At 39.7% G+C, this 19846-nt stretch overlaps 1 protein-coding gene across 4 annotated transcripts in view; it reads left to right on the top strand.

The window, feature by feature from the left end:
• slc7a2 (solute carrier family 7 member 2) overlaps nucleotides 1-19846 on the top strand; it is a 147487-nt gene that overhangs the window by 97653 nt on the left and 29988 nt on the right. For 3 of the 4 annotated variants that reach the window (XM_063043044.1, XM_063043045.1, XM_063043042.1), the window contains 5 exons: nucleotides 3095-3250; nucleotides 6625-6790; nucleotides 11007-11140; nucleotides 12823-13045; nucleotides 18397-18536. In XM_063043044.1, coding sequence (XP_062899114.1) covers nucleotides 3095-3250; nucleotides 6625-6790; nucleotides 11007-11140; nucleotides 12823-13045; nucleotides 18397-18536 — 819 coding nt within the window. The remainder of the gene's footprint in view (nucleotides 1-3094; nucleotides 3251-6624; nucleotides 6791-11006; nucleotides 11141-12822; nucleotides 13046-18396; nucleotides 18537-19846) is intronic. The other variant, XM_063043043.1, reaches the window with a different exon arrangement.

Genomic DNA, 19846 nt, shown 5'->3' with positions numbered 1-19846 from the left:
AATCCATAGTTCATAATTCCACTGTTGTAAGATCTGTAGAATCCTTGCTTCCTCAACACTACCTGCCCATCCAGCGATCTTTGTATTATCTCCAAATGTGGCCACCGAGCCATCAGTTCTGTCATCCAAATAGTTGTGAAGAGAAGCTGGACCAATACCGACCCCTGTGGAACACCAGTCTTCACCAGCAGCCAACCAGAACAGGCCACCTTTATTCTGCAAGTCAATCTTCTATTCATACCAGTGTTTTCCCTTTGCATTTGTTAGCAATATATTCTTTATTATAAAGGCAATGTTCCTATCTAGAACAGATTACAATGAATTTCTGAATTCAGTGGATTCCAGTTAATTAGGTCATTGGTTAATCAGGACAACCACTTATTCGGGACAACTCTTAAAGAACAAAAACTAATTGAGAAAATAGCTGGGATTCCCTTGGTTTATTAGGGACATTATGTTGCTTAATTGGACAGGAGAATTGTGCTGAACAGTTTCTAACTAGTGTCAGTCTCGTGCATTTGTGTGGCCATTAGACACTGCACTGTGCTTACAGTGAACAGCTTTTAAATGGTGCCAGTTATGTGTGTTTGTTTTCAAAAAGTAGTGATTTTTGTCACTGATTAGGGTTAGGAACTACCAAGAATTTGGAGGTATTGAAAGCACTGTATAAAGGCAGTCCATTATCTGCACTAGATATCTGTACTGATTTTCTTCACTTAGAAGAACAATCAGAAGAACACGGCAGCATACACTGGATGAATTCCTCTGATAGCTATTGGGAACTAACAGTTTTATAGTACTATAGTAGTACTGGTAGTGTTCTAATTTGTTATGCATTTCATTTAAATACATAATTTGTTACTCAGTTAAATAGTTTTTTTTATATACCTTTTTAACTATTCTCTTGAAACTTCACTATTTGGGACAGTCACTTAATTGTGCCAAAATGTACTGGGCCCGATGTGTCTCAATTAACCGGAATCCATTGTATTTTCTCTATGATAATGAAAGGTAAACTTTTGCAATACATTTAACTGGAAACTTAACTGGACGGTCATACAGATGCAAGAGCATGTCAGAACTTGGACATTCTGTGGCAAATAGTTCACCTTTGACATCCCAAATATTTTCACTGTCTACAAGGCATGGGAACTTGATGGCATAATCTTTATTTACCTGAATGAATGCACCTTCAATAACACTTAAGAATCTTAAGGTTATCCAACTGGTTTGACTGACATGCCTTCCACTGTTTTGTCCGTCATTGCCAGTGTCATGACGTCCTTGTATACCATCCACAAAAAGTGCTTTTTGAATCTCTGTACTACTCTAAAACCTGCAAACTCAAAGTCAAGGTCAGCAGGTGCTTAGAAGTACCACTACTTGCTGGTTCCCCTCAAATTGCACACTAACCTAATTAGAAAATTTATTACTGATTGATTTATTGGCATTAGTCAAAATTTTACCATCCTTGTACAGTAGCGGTTTGGGAATACTTTCTCACAGGATGGTAAAAGGAGATGGCTCACCGTCACCTGCTTGAGAACAGTTTGGCGTGGGCTTTTTCTTTTTGGTCTGCCTGGGATGCTTAATCCTTAAAGCTTAAAAGGAATATTTATTAAGTCTTGACTTTGAAATCTGATTTTCCAGAATATTGTTTGCTAGTTCATTTGAAATTATTTAATACTATTACTGAGCTAGAATTTTGAATGCAAAAAATTGAACATATTGAATAATATATAGTGGAAATTATAGAAGTATAGAATTGTACAAATCCTTGGTTTATATCATAGTATTTTTTGATGTGCGAGTGGTCATATTAATGATTGATTATAATGGTTCATGGAATTGTTGAAATTAATATTTCCTTTAAACTGAAAATATTTATACTATGTTACTATTTTGTATTTTGATCTTTGTTTAAATTCGCATGTTTCTAGAAGATGTGACAGGTTTATAGGAGCATATGAAAAAATTAGCAGGCACGAAATGGGGAGCTAATGCTCACACACTTAGCAGAGTGCTAGGGCATTTGATCTATGCACCTGCAGAATACTGTGCACCTGTGTGGGGCAGATCAGCCCATGCGAAGAAAATAGACCCGTTGCTTAACGAAGCCTGCGGAATAATCACAGGCACACTGCGCCCCACACCCACTAACATCACTTACAGACTTGCAGGCATTGCTCCCCCAGAGATCCGAAGACACACTACAACAAAAATTGAAAAAGGTAAACAGAACTCGGATCCACGGCACCCACTACATCATCATGTGCCAGTTTCCAACTGCCTAAAATCGAGGAAAAGCTTTGCTATAGCGGAGGAACTGCCGCACGGAACATCCCCCCAAAACATATAGGATTGACCTCTGGCCACAAACAGAAGCCAGAACCCCACCAAACAATACAGTGCAAGACTCCACAGAAATGTGGCCAGATGGGGCACTGCTTGACAGGCGGAAGTGGTGCACTCTCAACAGAGCGAGAGCGGGAGTTTGTAGGACGGGAGACAATATGGTGAAGAGGGGTTTAAAGACCAGCGAATCCTGTGAGTGTGGTGAAAGGGTGCAGAACATTGAACACGTTCTGCGCAACTGCTCACTCTCACCTGATTTAGTTGACACTGACCTGCTCTACAGCAACCAAACAACACTAGAGTGGCTGGCTGTCTGGTGTGACAAGCTATGATGAGGAGCATATCTGAGCATTAACTGCTTTAGTTCAATGATTATAGTGTGTGTAAAATAATCTTACCAGGAATAGTTCCAGAAATCAAATATAACCCTCACGTGGAATTTAAACAGAAGCAATATGGATCGTAAACACAAAATACTCTGCAGGTGCTGGGGTCAAAGCAGCACTCACAACACGCTGGAGGAACTCAGCAGGTCGGGCAGCATTCGTGGAAACGTTGACTGATCGTTTCCATGGATGCTGCCCGACCTGCTGAGTTCCTCCAGCGTGTTGTGAGAGAAGCAGTATGGATGTTTGGAATTGTATCAAGATCCGTGCAGTAATTATTCATCTGATAATTATCTTGTTTGATTATTCACAGTTTAATTTAATTACTTTTTTCACATTGTCTTTGTATCGAGGTACGTCAAGTGTTGCCAGGGCTTGGAGTGGTACCTTTGATGAACTTCTTGGCAAACAGATTGGAGTATTTTTTGGCACGTACTTCAGGATGCATTCACCAGGATTGGCAGAATATCCTGACTTCTTTGCTGTGTGTCTGATATTAATATTATCAGGTATAATTACATGAAGGTTGTACAATAAGCTGCCTTTATCCAGTAAACTGAAACATTTATCATAATAAATTGTGTATTTATTTCCAGACAGAACAATTAAAATACATTTAAGATGTAAATTTCTAGCTTAAGATATCGACATAGAACCTAAAATAAATTTGCTGCATGGAAACAACTTGAACTGTTTTCTGTCAGGTGTCAGATATTCAGTGCCAACCTGATAGAATACCAGATGACCAGATTTAGGTAGGTAGTCGTGGTGGATGTGTCAAATATTGGAGAACATGGCTGTGGATGAGAGGAGGAAAGTTTGAAGGAGATTTATGAGGCAAGCTTTTTTTTAAACAGAGTAATAGATGCCAGATATGATAGCAATGTTTAAGATACAGGAACAGGCAGGGAATGGAGGGGTATAGAACATGTGCAGGAAAATGTAGTGGGCCATATGGCCTGTCCCTATGATCTATGTTCCATGTATGAAAAGATTGTTATTCAGATAGTTTTCATGCAGGCGTAATTTTGTATATGATAGTACATGAAAAGCCATCTCAGGATATCGGGAATAAGCTTTGCTGTATAGCCACACTTGGTCAAGTTGTTAGCAGCAGTTTTGCAAACTGGCTATTCTGTCAAGGAATGAATGAGTTCCTTCACTTTAGTGACAGGTTCAGTGAAGAGATCCAACATCTTTCCACCAGCAGCTGCTCTATGTAACTGAGCTGGGACATAAGCAGAAACAATATTGGCCAGCACTGATTGCAAAGTGAGGGGTGAGTGTGAACAGAGGTGGATACAAAAGGATCACAGATTTAAGTTGACCTGTAAGTGAAAAAAGTGTGATATAATGAAAATAATTTTTATGTGAGATTTGGAATGCTGTACGTGAAGGGTTAATGGTTAAATCATTTTGTGTTTTCAAAATGAGAGTTTGGCATGGAAATAGCAGGGCGAAGAGGATAAAGGGAGAACCTGTGGTCTTCTGTTTTGGACAGAAAATGATGAAATATTTACCCTTTCTACAGTCTAATAGGTGAAGCTTATCCTTGGGGAAAGCAGTATTGACTTTATTTTCCAACTTTAAAATGATCTTGGAACAGATTCAGATGATTCTTGATACATGAAAACTGCTGTTTTCTGCTTGCTTACTATAATGTCTATCAAGTCAAGTTTATTGTCATGTACAAAGTACGGTGAGGTATGGTACAATGAAAATCTTGTAGCAGTATCACAGGCAATAGATGCAGTTGATAGTATAAATAGTAAATAAATCTATACATACCTTGTATAAGACGATGGAGAGGAAAAAACTGTTTAAAAACAGGACCTCCGTGCAAAAAAAGGAGAATTTATAGGAGATACTCAAGATTTTTTCATAAGGTGTGATTAGAAATTCAATCATGTGATATTTTATTTTTCAATTTTGTGTACTGAAAATTGAATATTTTTCCCCAAAGTGTGGTGAAGTGCAATACCAAGCACTTCAAGATCATTTTATCTCCTTAAATGTGACCAATCACTTCCAGCTGGGAGTGTCTTCCTATTATTTTGCATTGTTTGCACATGTGATAGTATTATCCTGTGTGCAATAGTCCTATGGGAACATCACAGGGGAGTTTCAACAACATCGTCCTTGGAACAACCTTTGCTTGTATTGTCAAGGCAGCTTGTTTTTTTTCTGAAAAGAACTGTAGATTGGGAACCCCGTTTGGCAAGTCCGTTTTCTTTTGTCATCCGGTTCCTTCACTAAAACTGTAGCAATCCCATCACCAGTAATTCCCAAAGTCCCTGCCAAGTTACTTCGATGCCTTCAGTTCCTTAATATTTTGATCTTTTAAACCCTCCTTAATAGTCCTGACTATCTGACTTGTGATCTCCTAAGAATCTCAAACGAGGACACAAGCTCTCCACTGTAACCCTGCATTCAATCCAATGTGCTCAGTTGATGCACTAGAATTTTGAGGCCAATATTTTGTTGCTAAAAATTCTTAAGAGTGATAATTGATTTTTAAAAATTGATTATTTTCTTAAACGTGTGTGTTCGCTCAGCCCATTGTGAGATTTGGATTTATTTAACATTTTATTTGAAATCCAGCTTTCAGATTAAGTACAACTTCACAACCACTATATTAATTTCTTCACTGTTACAACAGAAAGGAGGCCTTAGGTTGTTTATACGAGGACAGATGGATTTTGTGTTTTTATCTCCAATGTACAAGAGAAACATTGGTTATTTTTTAAGAATCAATTGAAGGACTCCTAGCCTTGTAGAAAGTACTCTTAGGCAGTGTTTTAAGGCCTGTTAGGATGGTGCCTGTACCTACATGCTATAGTTGTTAAGTCTGCCAGGGATGGATCAGACAGATTTGAGTAACCCTGGAAGTTCCCTAAACATTTACTCCAACTTTTGTGGGGATGTGTGTTGAGGGTGGTGGAAATGCATTGGGTGGAATTTGCTGTATACGTTGGCAAGGAACAGAAATATCCAGCTCCTTTCTCGTTTTATTAGTTTTGCTGATAAACATGACCAACATTGTGGTTGAATCATTTCATATTTGCTATGGATTTACAAGGGATGATTGATAAGTTCGTGGCCTAAGGTAGAAGGAGTCAATTTTAGAAAACCTAGCAGCATAGTCCCCTCCTACATGTACACACTTAGTCCAGCGGTCGTGGAGCATACGGATTCCTTCTTTGTAGAAGTGGTCCACAGCAAGGGTGATTGAGGAGTTCGTGGCCTAAGGTAGAAGGAGATGAGTTATACAGCTCTCACTACATGCACGTGCAGTTCAACCCTTTGAGTGACAAGACAGAAAGTTTGAAGTTAATAACTCATCTCCTTCTACTTTAGGCCATGAACGTATCAATCACCCCTGCTGTGGACCACTTCCGGAGGTCCAAGACACCGACTTCTACAAAGAAGGGATCTGTATGCTCCACGACCGCTGGACTAAGTGTGTAAATGTAGGAAAAATAAATGTGCTAGGTTTTCTAAAATTGACTCCTCCTACCTTAGGCCACAGACTTATCAATCACCCCTCGTACATTAGTGTGGGACGTAGTTCGAGCCCCAGCCGAGGCAACGTGTTGTGTCCTTGAGCAAGGCACTTAATCACACATTGCTCTGCAACGACACTGGTTCTAAGTTGTATGGGTCCTAATGCCCTTCCCTTGGACAACATTGGTGTCGTGGAGAGGGGAGACTTGCAACATGGGCAACTGCTGGTCTTCCATACGACCTTGCCCAGGCCTGCGGCCTGGAGAGTGAAGACTTTCCAGGTGTAGATCCATGGTCTCGCAAGACTAACGGATGCCCTTACATTAGTGTGGCTAAAAGACCTGACTGATGATGCTTTTTAACGTTTTATCCATTTTAGGTCTTCTGTCATTTGGTGTAAAGGAATCTGCTTGGGTCACCAAAGTATTTACTGCCATCAATATAGTGGTCCTTTTATTTGTTATGATTACGGGGTTTGTGAAAGGAGACCTGGAGAACTGGAAAATCAGTAAGGAGTTTCTCATTAACGTTACAGCAACCATAAGGTAAGTTTCTAAGTGAAAATTTAATGGTTGTTTTAAATGACCAGAAGTTTTGTTGAGTGTGTGGGAAAAGAATCCATCATTAGCAAGATGAGGGATTTTCAGGTCCCAATTTAATATTATTACCAGGAGGGAGGTTAGGAGAATTTTTTTATACAGATGGTTGCTATGCTTGCTACAGGATTTTGATGTGGAAATCCTTTAAGGGAAAGTTGTGTCAATATTCGGAAAGGGATCTCGGGCAGTGGAGCAGACTACGGGATTACTATTGAGTTGGTGGACCAAATGTGGCACAGATACTGGACCGGGTTTCTTTAGACGCAGAACTGTAGTAGAGCACAGAAGTGGTCCCTTTGACTCACCGTATCATTGCCAATCTTTTTGCCCAAGTACACTAATCATGTTTGTCTGCATTAGGTCCATATCCTAAATCTTACCTACTTGGATATCTGTCTAAATACCTTTTTAAACATAGTAATCGCATCCACCAGCAGCACATTACACACTCCTCACTGATCAGACACTTCTGTATCTTGAACCTATGTTGTTTCGTTTCTGACATCCCGGCCATGGGTAAAAGATTATGACTACCTGCCCTATTTGCCCCTCATAATTTTATATACCTCTAACAGGCCACTCCTTTGCTCCAGGAAAATAAGCACAGCCTATCCAATTTACCCCATAACTAAAGTCCTCCAATCCAGGCAACAACCCGATGAATCTCCTCTGCATTTTCTTCAGCACAAGCATATTCTTCCTCTACTATTTTGTTGTGTACAATGCTCATTTAACAATAATTTAACAATTCTGTATATAAAGTTATTCAATGTTCATCTTCTCAGCATATTCCTATTTAAAGACATTTATTTCTGGTTGTATAATAGCCATATGCATACTCTGTTTGATTTGAGAATATCCCAATACATTCATACTTTATTATCAGCCCATTAGGCTGTTCTACCCATTTGTTTAGTAAATGCTAACTTCAATACATTCTAAAGGGGGATAGTAAGCCATTGGCAGTCATTGTACATGCTGGTACCAATGGCATGGGTAGGAAAAGGGAGGCAGTCTTGAAGAGAGAATATAGGTAATTGGATAGGAAGCTGAAAAGCGGGACCTCCGGGGTAGTGGTCTCACTCTTCCTTCAGTTAGTCCTGACGAAGGGTCTCGGCCTGAAACGTCGACTGTACCTCTTCCTATAGATGCTGCTTGGCCTGCTGCGTTCACCAGCAACTTTGATGTATGTTGCTTGAATTTCCAGCATCTGCAGATTTCCTGTTGTTTGTGTATATTGAATAGATTTTTTTAAAAATATGCAAAAACAGAAATACTGTTTTTTTTTAAAGTGAGGTAATGTCCAAAGATTCAACATCCATTTAGGAATCAGATGACAGAGGGGAAGAAGTTGTTCCTGAATCACTGAGTGTGTGCCTTCAGGCTTCTGTACCTCCTACCTGATGGTAACAGTGAGAAAAGGGCACATCCTGGGTGCTGTAGGTCCTTAATGATGGACGCTGCCTTTCTGAGACACTGCTCCCTAAAGCTGTCTTGGGTACTTTGTAGGCTAGTGCTGACTAGATTTACAGCCTTCTGCAGCTTCTTTCGGTCCTGTGCAGTAGCCCCTCCATACCAGACAGTGACGCAGCCTGTCAGAATGCTTTCCACGGTACAACTACTGTATAGAAGTTTTTGAGTCTATTTGTTGACATGCCAAATCTCTTCAAACACCTAATAAAGTATAACCACTGTCTTGCCTACTTTATGACTACATTGATATGTTGGGACCAGGTTAGATCCTCAGAGACCTTGACACCCGGAACTTGAAGTTGCTCACTCTCTCCACTTCTGACCCCTCTATGAGGATTGGTATGTGTTCCTTCATCTCGCCCTATCTGAAGTCCACAATCAGCTCTTTTGTCTTACTGACGTTGAGTGCCAGATTGTTGCTGTAGCACCACGAGCACTCAGTTTGCATATCTCACTCCTGTGCGCCCTCTCGTCACCACCTAAGATTCTACCAACAATGGTTGTATAGTCAGCAAATTTGTAGTTGGTAGTTGAGCTATGCCTAGCCACACAGTTGTGATTATAAAGAGAGTAGAGCAGTGGGCTAAGCACACACCCCTGAGGTGTGCTAGTGTTGATCGTCAGTGAGGAGAATATGTTATCACCAATCCGCACAGATTGTGGTCTTCCGGTTATGAAGTCCAGGATCCAATTGCAGAGGGAGGTTAAAACAGCCACAAGGGGAGATAAAAGATGAAATATGAAAGTAAGCTAACAAGTAAGTAAAAGGATACAAAAGCACTTTTCAGATATATAAAGAGTAAAAGAAAAGTGAAGTGGATGTCAGACTGCTTGGAAAATGACACTGGAGAGGTAGTAATGGGGTACAAAGATATAGCAGATGAACTTGAGTACTTTGCATCAGTCTTCAGTGGAAGACACTAGCAGTATGCCAGAAATTTGAGTGTTGGGAGCAGAAGATAGGTGGACAGGCGTATAGTGTTGAGTAAGCAGAGAGGCTACAGAAGGTCTTAAACAGATTGGGAGAATAGGCAAAAAGAGTGGCAGATGGAATACAATGTTGGGAAGTGTATGATTGTGCACTTTGGTAGAAGAAATGGAAGAGTAGACTGTTTTCTAAATGAAAGAAAATTCAAAACTCTTGAGGTACAAAGGGACTTGGGAGTCCTTATGTAGGATTCCCTAAAGATTAATTTGCAGACCTAGTCAGTGGTCAGGAAAGCAAATATAGGTTAATTAAAAGCAAAAGCATTCATTTTGAGATGACTAGGATGTAATGTTTACACTTTATAAGGCACTGGTAAGGCCTCATTTAGAGTATTATGGGCAGTTTCGTTCCCCTTATCTAAGAAGGAACGTGCTGACAATGGAGTAGGTTCAGAGGAGGTTCCCGAGACTGATACCATGAATGGAAGGGTTACTAGATGAGGTCCAGTTGTTGGCTTCAGGCCTGTACTCAGTGGAATCCACAAGAATGAGGGGTGACCTCACTGAAACCTATCAAATGTTGAAAGACCTTGATAGAGTGAATGTGGAGAGGATGTTTCCTGTAGTGTGTGAGTCTAGGACCAGAAGGCACAGCCTCAGAATACATCTCCATTTAGAATGGAGATGAAGGGAATTTCCTTGGTCAGACGGTGGTGAATCTGTGGAATTCATTGCCACAGACGGCTGTGGGGACCAAGTCCTTGAGTATATCTTAAGCGGAAGTTTGAAAGGTTCTTGATTTATTTTTTTAAAAATTTAGATATACAATGCTGAATGGGCATTTCCAGCCCATTAGCCACACTGACCAGCAATCCCAATTTAACACTAACCCAATCACAGGGCAGGTTACAATGACCAATTAACCTACCCAGTACTACTTTGGACTTTGGGAGGAAACAGGAACACCCAGGGAAAACCTACATGTTCTACAAGCAGGATGTATAAACTCCTTAGACACCAGGATTGAGCTCCAAACTCAAGTCCCAAGTTGTAATAGCGTCGCGCTAACCTCTGTATTGCTGTGGTGTCAAGGAAAGGCGTCAAAAGTGATGGGGAGAAGACAGGAAAATGGGGTTGAGAGGGATGATGATGAAATGGAGGAGCAGACTCGATGGGCTGAATGGCCTAATTGTACTCCTATGTCTTATAGTTATATTACAAAAACAACATTGACCCAGACATTTATTTTTGTATTGCATACTGTAACTTCAAAGGACTAAAATTTTTAGAAATTGTTGGGGTTTTAATAAAAAGCACTGAGTTAGTGATGGCAAACCTGTGGCATGTGTGCCCAAAATGGCATGCACAAACATTTGTTGTCATGAGGCGTGCATTGCTGGACTCAACTTCTTAAACCCATCATGATTAAAAGGAGCAGATTTTTTTTACAACCTGAGGGCAGTGAGATGTCTCACACCAGCTTGGTGCCAGCTAGACAATTGTTAGAACAAAAACAATGGATCAAAAATCGTGATAAAAGTATTAACTATTTAGACTATGTAATTGTGGCATCCTATATTGGTTTCAAACATGCTGACATAAATTGGAAACCTGTTTCGTCATATAGACACAAATTTAAATCCCATGCGAGTGTTTTGTGTTTCCCACGCATCCCATGCATTTTGTGTTTGAAATGATTTTTATCCGAGTAAAGTTGAGTTTATAGAGTAAACAAAATGTGTATTTTGTCTCCATTTCATAGCAATTCATCTGCAGAGAATGTCACCAGCACTTATGGTGTGGGTGGTTTTACACCATATGGATTAAGTGGAACATTAGCTGGTGCTGCTACCTGCTTTTATGCTTTTGTTGGGTTTGACTGTATTGCCACTACAGGTAAGAACCAACTTTTTATTTATCACATCATTATTTAATGTATTTCTTTATGTAACAATAATCTACTATATGCAGTGGAAATTTTGGACATTTCCAGAGGTAAATCCAGTGATTTCACACTCTACTAGAGTAGCATAGATAAAGGGTGTACGAGTTTGGGCATTAATACCCTAACCCTTATTCACTCCAGTTGCTCTCTTCGTATGTGACTTTCTACTTATTGAGAGAGCTCGAATATAACTGAACTCCAGTAATGATGTGCACTTAAGGGCTATGTCTGTCATTACCCTCTAATATTTTGGCCCGTTTGAGGAGGATCTTGTATGTGTAATTACTTTTCTAAACTTAAAATCATTGTTGTTTCTTGGTCACATGTGGTTTTGAGTAAGATGACTGCTTAACAGGTGAAGTAAAACATGGGTAGTTTAAGAGTAAGGTTTCCCATTGCCCGTACAATGTTTTGTTCCAGTAACTGCAAAATACAATTATGATTGCCTTTTTCCTGCTCAGCCAGCAGCACAAGAACACTTCTCCGAAATGATGTTTCTTTTTGTCAAATGAAACTTGTGTACCAAGAAGAATTGTATTTGATTCCTAAATTTAGAAAGAAAGGGATGGATTTTTATTATCAAATTCACGAGGAACTACAGGTTATTGAATGTAAATCTATCCTTTTTCGCTTCTGTGTGCATCTATGCCCCATAAATTTAAATTTTGTACATTGAAATTCTGCTTCTTTTGGATAGAAGTTAATTTCATTACAAATTTTATTAACTGTTTCATTTCTGTTCTAACTGTTAGAGTGAGTTTTTGGGTAGATGATTCATTTACACTTAAATGACTTTGGCCTCCAGTCTTCTGCTTGACAAAGTACTGTGGACTGAGTTCACAATGCATTTCCTAAAAGCTGTGAATACCAGACGCTGCTGACGCCGTAGTTTGACCAGATACTGTAGTTTCAAAGACAGTATTATCTATACTTTATAAATATGAATTCTCCTCTATGTTATCACGTAAAAAAAACACAAATAAATGTATTGTGGCTTTAACTTGCATTCCTAAAGGCTGTGAGTACCAACCCAGACATGCAGGCATCAGGAGGAAAGGATGAAGTTAGAAGGTGTGATGTTGTGTATGTAGCTTCAAAAGAAAGCATTGTCTATACTTTGTAAATAGGGATTGCCCTTTGTGTTTAGCAAATTAATATCAAGCCCACGTTGGGCTAGCAGACCTTTCCACCAAAGTGTCTCCGTATGATGCCTGCTGTACCTTGTTTTGTCGGATAAAGCAGCTGCCAGTAACTCTGCCTCTCCAGTGATTTCATTCACGCTACAACACTAAACATAGCATTACTTGCCATCTCTCCCATCTTGTCATTGCTACAGAAAAAGCCAGATGTACTGCTCCCTCATCCAGTGTTACTGTTTTTCCTTATTTGCATCGCTGTTCTTTTGATCCAAGTACTTCGTATTTATTATCAAAAGTGCAGTGCAATCACCATCAGAAATTCATTGCTTATAACATAAACATCTATTACTGCACTTCTGGCAAAATAACATGACGGAGGGCAGCTCTGTGACATATCTTTATTTTTTACTGACCTTTAACCAATCAACAAGGTTCACTATTCAGTAGTAATTATTTGTATGCAAGCCACAAAATGTTCCTTGTTACCATTCTAGGTGAAGAGGTGAAAAATCCTCAAAAGGCTATTCCCATTGGAATTGTGACTTCCCTTTTGGTGTGCTTCCTGGCGTACTTTGGAGTTTCTGCTGCACTCACCCTCATGATGCCGTACTACCTGCTGGATGCTCGGAGCCCACTTCCTGTTGCCTTTCAGTATGTCGGCTGGGGCCCTGCAAAATACCTGGTGGCTGTCGGATCTCTCTGTGCTTTGTCAACAAGGTATGAAAATAATAGTCCAACTTGTGAGTACATCATTGGAATAGCTTTTGGTACAGCATTCCTACATAAAGCAGAATCTGTGCTCCTTTCCCCACTCTCAATTGGAATATTTCATGTACAAAATAATTTTGTAATCAAGTTGAACTTGTTTCATCTGATCATGTGTAAAATTATGTAATGGCTGTGAGGAAGTGGCTTATCCATAAACTATATGTTTAACAGTATGTGCAGCACCTGTTTACGGAATACACAATTTCCTTTATTTCCTAAATTATACTAATTTAAATTCTTTCATATACTTTCAATATCAACTTCTATTTAAACTTACCTTCTTCTATGCATGACCATTATTTCGAGGCTTTTCTGTTGTAATTTGAAAACAAGGCCATCTTTAGCCAGTTGACTGAATCTGCCACTGCCAAATTCCTGGACTTTTTTCTAACCAGTTCACCTCCACCAGCACCCTCCTCCTTCTGACAGAACTGGTCCTTGCTCTCAACAATTTTTCCTTCAGTTCCTCCCACTTCCTCCAGTCTCGTGGGGTGGCCATGGGCACCCACATGTTTTATATTAAAAAAAAATCCCTTCCCACCACTCCACCCCCCCCCTTCTATTTGTACTCTGGCCTCTTGCCTCTTCTCATCTGCCTATCACCTCCCCCTGGCTCCACTCCTCCATCCCTTTATTCTATGGTGCACTCTCCTCTCCAACTGGATTCCTTCCTCTCCAGCCCTTGTCTTTCCTACCCTTCTGCTTCAGCTTCTAACTGTCTCCCTTCTCCTTCCTCACCTTTTATTCTTCCCCCCTTCCTTTCCCATGCTGAAGAAGTCCAGTTCAAAAAGTCGACTGTTTATTCATTTCCATTGATGCTGCCTGACTGACCTACCTGAGTTTTTCCAGCGTATGCAGACTTTCTCGTGCTTATATTTTTACTTACCTGCTTCCTAAAGAGATATAGAAACTCACCAATGAGAAGGACATGGCAGATAGCTAGATCAGGGAGTGGTATGCTGAAATTCTAATGGCCCTAGAGACTTATTTACCTTGATGCTCTTCAGGAGCTATTAAGTGAGGAAAGAAAGGAGATTGATATGGTCTAGAATCTTTGTATCCTCTTCAGCCACAGATGAGGCCTCCAGGGTATCTGAGAATAGCTAATGTTTAAGAAGGGCACTAGAAACCAACCAGGAAATTATAGGCCAGTAAGCCTTACATTAGCATTAGGGAAATTATTGGAAAAGTTTCTTGTGGAGAAGATCTACTTGCATCTGGAAGAGCATGGATTTAATGGGGATAGTCAGCGTAGCTTTCTGTAGGTGATGGGAAGGTCATGTCTCACAAACTTGATAGAGTTTTATTTTTGAGGAGGTGGCATAGGTCATTAAGGATAGGGCAGTGGATGCCGTGTAATGGATTTTAGTGACATTTTTGACAAAGGCCTACATGGCAAATTACTCCTAGAGATTATGGGATATATACAATCTTAGTAGATTGGATTCAAATTTATTTTAGCCATAGAAGATGATGGGTCATGGTGGAAGGGTATTAACACTGATCTGTGACCAGCGGTGTTTCAGAAGGACATTGATTTTTTTCATTATAAATGATTTGGATGAAAATGTGGCCTGATCAATACGTTTGTTGATAACACAAAAATTGGCAGTTGTGGATAGTGAAGAAGGTTGTCAAAGAATTCAGTAGCATATGGACCATTTGGAAATGTGGTCAGAGAAATGGCAGATGGAATTTAACCTGGACAAGCGTGGGGCATTGCACTTTGGGAGATCAAATTTAAGGGGAAAGAATTCAGTAACTGGCAGAACACCTGAAAACACTGAAGCATAGAGGGATGTTGGCATGCATGTCCATTGCTCACTAAAAGAGCCAACACAAATACAGTAGATAGGAAGGTAAAGAAAGCATACAGCATACTTTCAATTTCTCCACCAAGCTAAAATGCTCCATCTCAGGCATCATCTTGGTGAATCTTGTCTGTATCCCATCCAGTGCAATCACATCTTTCCCAGAGTGTTGTAACCAGAACTATGCCCTAACGAATAGTTATAATACCTGTCACTCTTGTATTCTGTGCCCTGGCCAGTGAATGCAGTGATCCCATATACCTCCTTAACTATCTTGTCTATCTGTGCTGCTGATTTTGGGGATCTTTTGGATATTTATGCCAAGATTTCCACCCCCTCACCATCTGTCACTACTTCCAAGACCTCTACCATTTATTGTGTATATCCTAGCCATATTAGTCCTCCCTAAATGCGTCACCTCACATTTGAAGATTCAGAAATGTATACTATTATTCTATTTAACCAACTGATTATCTTCTACAACAAATGCACCTACCAGCCATCTAAGCTGCCTGCTCAAAGTTACAAACGAGAAAATCTACAGTTGCAGGAAAACCAAGTAATACAAACAAAATGCTGGAGGAACTCAGCAGGCCAGGCAGTGTCTATGGTCTTGGCCCAAAACGTTGACTGTTTACTCGTTTCCATAGATCCTGCCTGGTCTGCTGAGTTCATCCAGCGTTTTGTGTGTATTCAAAGTTACAGTTGTCTGCCCTTTAACCAATGACCAATTAATCAGCTTTACTACCATGCCCTTTTCCATAAGGAAGTCAATCGCCTGCCTGTGCGTACCTATACATAATTTTGTGTTGGAATTTTTTTTTTAAAGAAAGGGGAGATGGAGGCTGAAATGAGTCACATGGCTCTCAGACCCTGATATTCCATTTTGTGCAGCGGCATGCACATTTATCAGACATGCTTTGAGCCAAGCTATGCTGTTGCTGAGGATTACTGTTGTAATTTTCCCTCTTTAATTCTCCTGGGTTCGGTTCCCGCGCTGTCTATAAAAAGTTTGTACATTCTCCCTTTACTGCATGGGTTTCCTCAGGGTGCTCTGGTTTCCTCCCACATTCCCAAGATGTATGGGTTAGTAGGTGAATTGGTCACATGGGTGTCACTGGGCAGCGCTGTCTCGTTGGGCTGGAAGAGCCTCTACCATGCTGTATCTCTAAATAAATAAAGGTCCTGGTATTTCTTTGCATTTGTTTACATGGTATAGTCTATAACAGTTTTGTTTTGCTTTAACTTAGTGTTGTGCTGTACAGATTTGGTTCAGGTATCATCTCTAGATTAATCCGCAAATTTCTTTGTGTACTTGTGTTTGCCGAAGCTTTGCTTTGTGGCATTAATGTGTATATTATAATCAAAGTTTGTTTTGTCAAATGTCCAAGTTGTTTGAAACTGGTGATGAACAATTTCTTTTTAGTTTAAACTGTAAATCCTGTTTTCCTTTATAGTAGACTGAATATTTAATCAGAAAGAACCTTCCACCATTTGGGGGAAAAAATGGCTTCCAGTAATCTGCAGATCCAAAAGTTTCACCAATTTAATTGACTTTGTTTATGAATAGCAGTAACTTCTGTCATATTATTGAGCTAGGATAAAAATGAATTCAAAAATCAGTATTTTAAAATGGTGCGGTGAATCTGCCAACTTTAGCAAGGTGTACATAAGTCAGCCACCCTTCCATTCCCATTACTAAGAGAGTTCAGATTTTTAATATGAAACTTTGGTGGAGAGGCTGTCCCTCGCCAGTGATTCTCTTCCCATCCTGAACTGAAGCCCTTGAGATGGAGATGGTGAGGTGGATCCCAGCTGCTTCACACGTGAAGCAAGCTGACAAGAACACAACTTTCTTTCTAGTTTAAGTATACAGTACTGTATAAGGAATACCTCCGAGTCGTTCTATGCAGTTTAACATATAGTATGTAAAGTTCAGATTATGTAGCAGAATACATGAAACATTTTGCTGAATTGATAGTTTAGATTTGTTCCAGTCACTAGGATTTAGCTGGTCGCAATAAGTTCAAAAAATCAAAGAAATATAAGGTAATTTTCTCTGCCAGGTAATCAATAGGGGATTATGATCGCCAGTTATATAACCCACCTGATTTTATTTAATTATCGATGGAAGAGTAAATTAAGAAAGGTATGTAATTGGTAGCTTCTGATCTAAGTCAAATTTACAATTCAACAGTAGTAGTTGATTAAGTTCACCCCATGTTACCTGTATGCAATTCAAGTTGCATCTTTTTCCTGATGTTAAGGAGAAACATTTTCTAAAACATTTGGATATGACTAACATAATTTCTCTTTCCACACTTGAATGAAATCAAATCAAACTAATTTTTATTAAGTGATTACACTGCAGGGCTCTACATAAGTGTTGTTTTAACAAGAATGCCTATAAACCTCATTTGGTCAATGTTGTTGTACTGGTACAGTATGCCCAGTATTTTCACTATTTTATCTATTAATACAAACAAAGAACTTTGAAACCTCCATCTTAAATAAAATTATAAAGTTTTCATTGCTAATTGATTGCATTAACACAGATGGAGTTCCCTTGAACAACTCTTGTATAACTTCCTGCGGTCATCAATGCTGAAGCTATTGTCGTTGGTGCCAACGGATTAGAGAACTGGGAGTTAGTACCATTTAAAAAATAAAAGGGTGAATGTAGTCTAAGCAGCACTGAATTTCTGATCCTCTGACCTGTACTCTGAATAACATTGTAAGCTTGCTTTGTTTCAGGGGTTTATCCTGATTTGCCCTAACCTGCCCCTTCTATAATTTTGCTACAACTGCCAAAGACATTGCCTAAGACGGTGAAAGTGATTATGATGGGATTCTGCCTAAGTTAGGATAGGAGAAAATCCTGACTACTATGTGTATTTTATAAACAGCTTCTATAATTTTAATTTGGCTTATTCCCCTGAAGCATAAACTGCCGGAGGAAAGTCAGGTGATTGCATTTGCACCCCTTTCCCCGCACCTTGCTTCAGCAGCCAGTCAGTGTATGAACGTAGAAGAATTCAGGATGTGAAATTATTCTGTAGAAGTGGTATTACAAGCAGCCACAATCATTGTTGCCTAATACCTATATTTACTGTCAGAGCCCTTTTCTTTAATCACTTGCACTGGCCAAATTCAGTCCCGACTGCAACATCCTGATTACAGTCAGTTAATGAGATGGTGGTTGGCAGTGAATTCATGCCTTAAAGTTACACTAATTCAGTACCATTTCCACTAGGTACTGAGAGAGTCCAATATACTGTATTTTGATGTAAAAATATATTCCCTCATTAAAAAATAACCTTTTATTGTGAAGAATAAATTTATGTGAATTATGCAACACATTTTCCACTTGATTAGGAGAAATTAGGAACTTGTGTAGAGCCCTAAAGTGAGGTTAATTTTCATTGGTTTACTGTATACCTCATGTGACTCTGACTTGCAGCATTGTGCATGTCTTTCCTCTTCATTCAGTCTGCTTGGTTCCATTTTCCCCATGCCTCGCGTAATCTATGCTATGGCTGAAGATGGGTTGCTTTTCAAAGTTTTAGCCCACGTCAGTTCTAAGACGAAGACTCCAGTTATTGCTACAATGTCATCAGGTTTGGTTGCAGGTGAGATTTTGTAGCTGGATGGATGAGCAAATAGAAAGTAAAAATGGGTTCTGAGTTAATGGGCAAATATAGAACAAAAATGTCAAATGGTCAGAGCATTATTACTTTGCTAAATCAAACTTAAATTTCCATGTACACTTCATGCTTTGCTTGCTTTCTTTAAGACCAACTTTTTTTTTAATTTGCCAGTGCAGACAGATTATAATCGAAAGGATAACTTTATGAAGGAGTGATATTCCTTGATGTGCTTTTGTTGAATTGCCATTATCATCATGAATTTTATTACTGAGTCGCAGAAGAACTTGCATGTACTTCCCAGTTTGGAATTTCTTTCCTCGTGGGCTTTGAAAACATCATTTCACAATAGATGCTCTTGGAGCAGCCAAGGACGATAGCAGTTACATTTTTTTTTCTCTGTTGAGACTCCTACAGGATTAATGATGACTTTTGTTTTTCAGTCTGGTTATGTGGGTTATGAAATGGCTGATGAGGCCTAGTTAGAGACCGTGGACTCTTCCACAGATAGGTGGAAAATGGGTGGTTAGTTTGTGATGTGGTGCACTCCTGCCGTTTATGCAAGGCTTTTGTGTTCTTGATCCTGCAGCTTGAGGTTCTCTGTGTCATCCTGAATGTACCTTCTCTATCTTGAGCAGTGAGGGATTCCCAAAAGTTGATGAGAACACATCATTTCTGAAGAGGATTTGAGCAGTGGCATGGTAGTGTAGTGGTTATCACAACGCTCTACAGTAGTCAACCCGGGTTCAATTCCAGCCACTGTCTGTAAGAAGTTTGTACTTTCTCCCAGTGACCGTGTGGGTTTCCTCCAAGTGCTCCAGTTTTCTGTCTCGGTCCAAAGATGTACTAGTTAGTAGGTTAATTGTAAATTGTCCCATGATTAGGCTAGGGTTAAATTGGAGGGATTACTGGGCAGTGCAGCCTGAAGTGCTTATTTCATGCTGTATGTCAATAAATAAAATAAATATTTTAATTTGTCCACATGTAATCTCCTGGCATGACAGAGTTCACAGGTCTGTGGGATCAGGTATTGGCGAACATCATATCCTGTCCACTGGATCTGACTGAGTGTACTTGGGGCCTTGATGTTAGAGTTGTTTCTGGAGAGGAAATTGTTGCTGGTTACACTTATCCATAGAATAGGACAGCACAGGGGCAGGCACTTCAACCCTCAATATCTGTGCCAACCACAACGTCAACTTAAACTAATCACACCTGTCTTTTAGGTCAGAGTTTCCTGTTGCACCTCTGCTTGTAAGGTCTTTCTCTTCCCTCAAGGAATGGGGAAAGAATGT

This window comes from Mobula hypostoma, chromosome 3 (assembly GCF_963921235.1).
Source record: "Mobula hypostoma chromosome 3, sMobHyp1.1, whole genome shotgun sequence".
In the NCBI taxonomy this organism is placed as follows: domain Eukaryota; kingdom Metazoa; phylum Chordata; class Chondrichthyes; order Myliobatiformes; family Myliobatidae; genus Mobula; species Mobula hypostoma.
The sequence above is the reverse complement of the archived record's forward strand: the minus strand, read 5'-3'. Positions and strand labels throughout refer to the sequence as shown.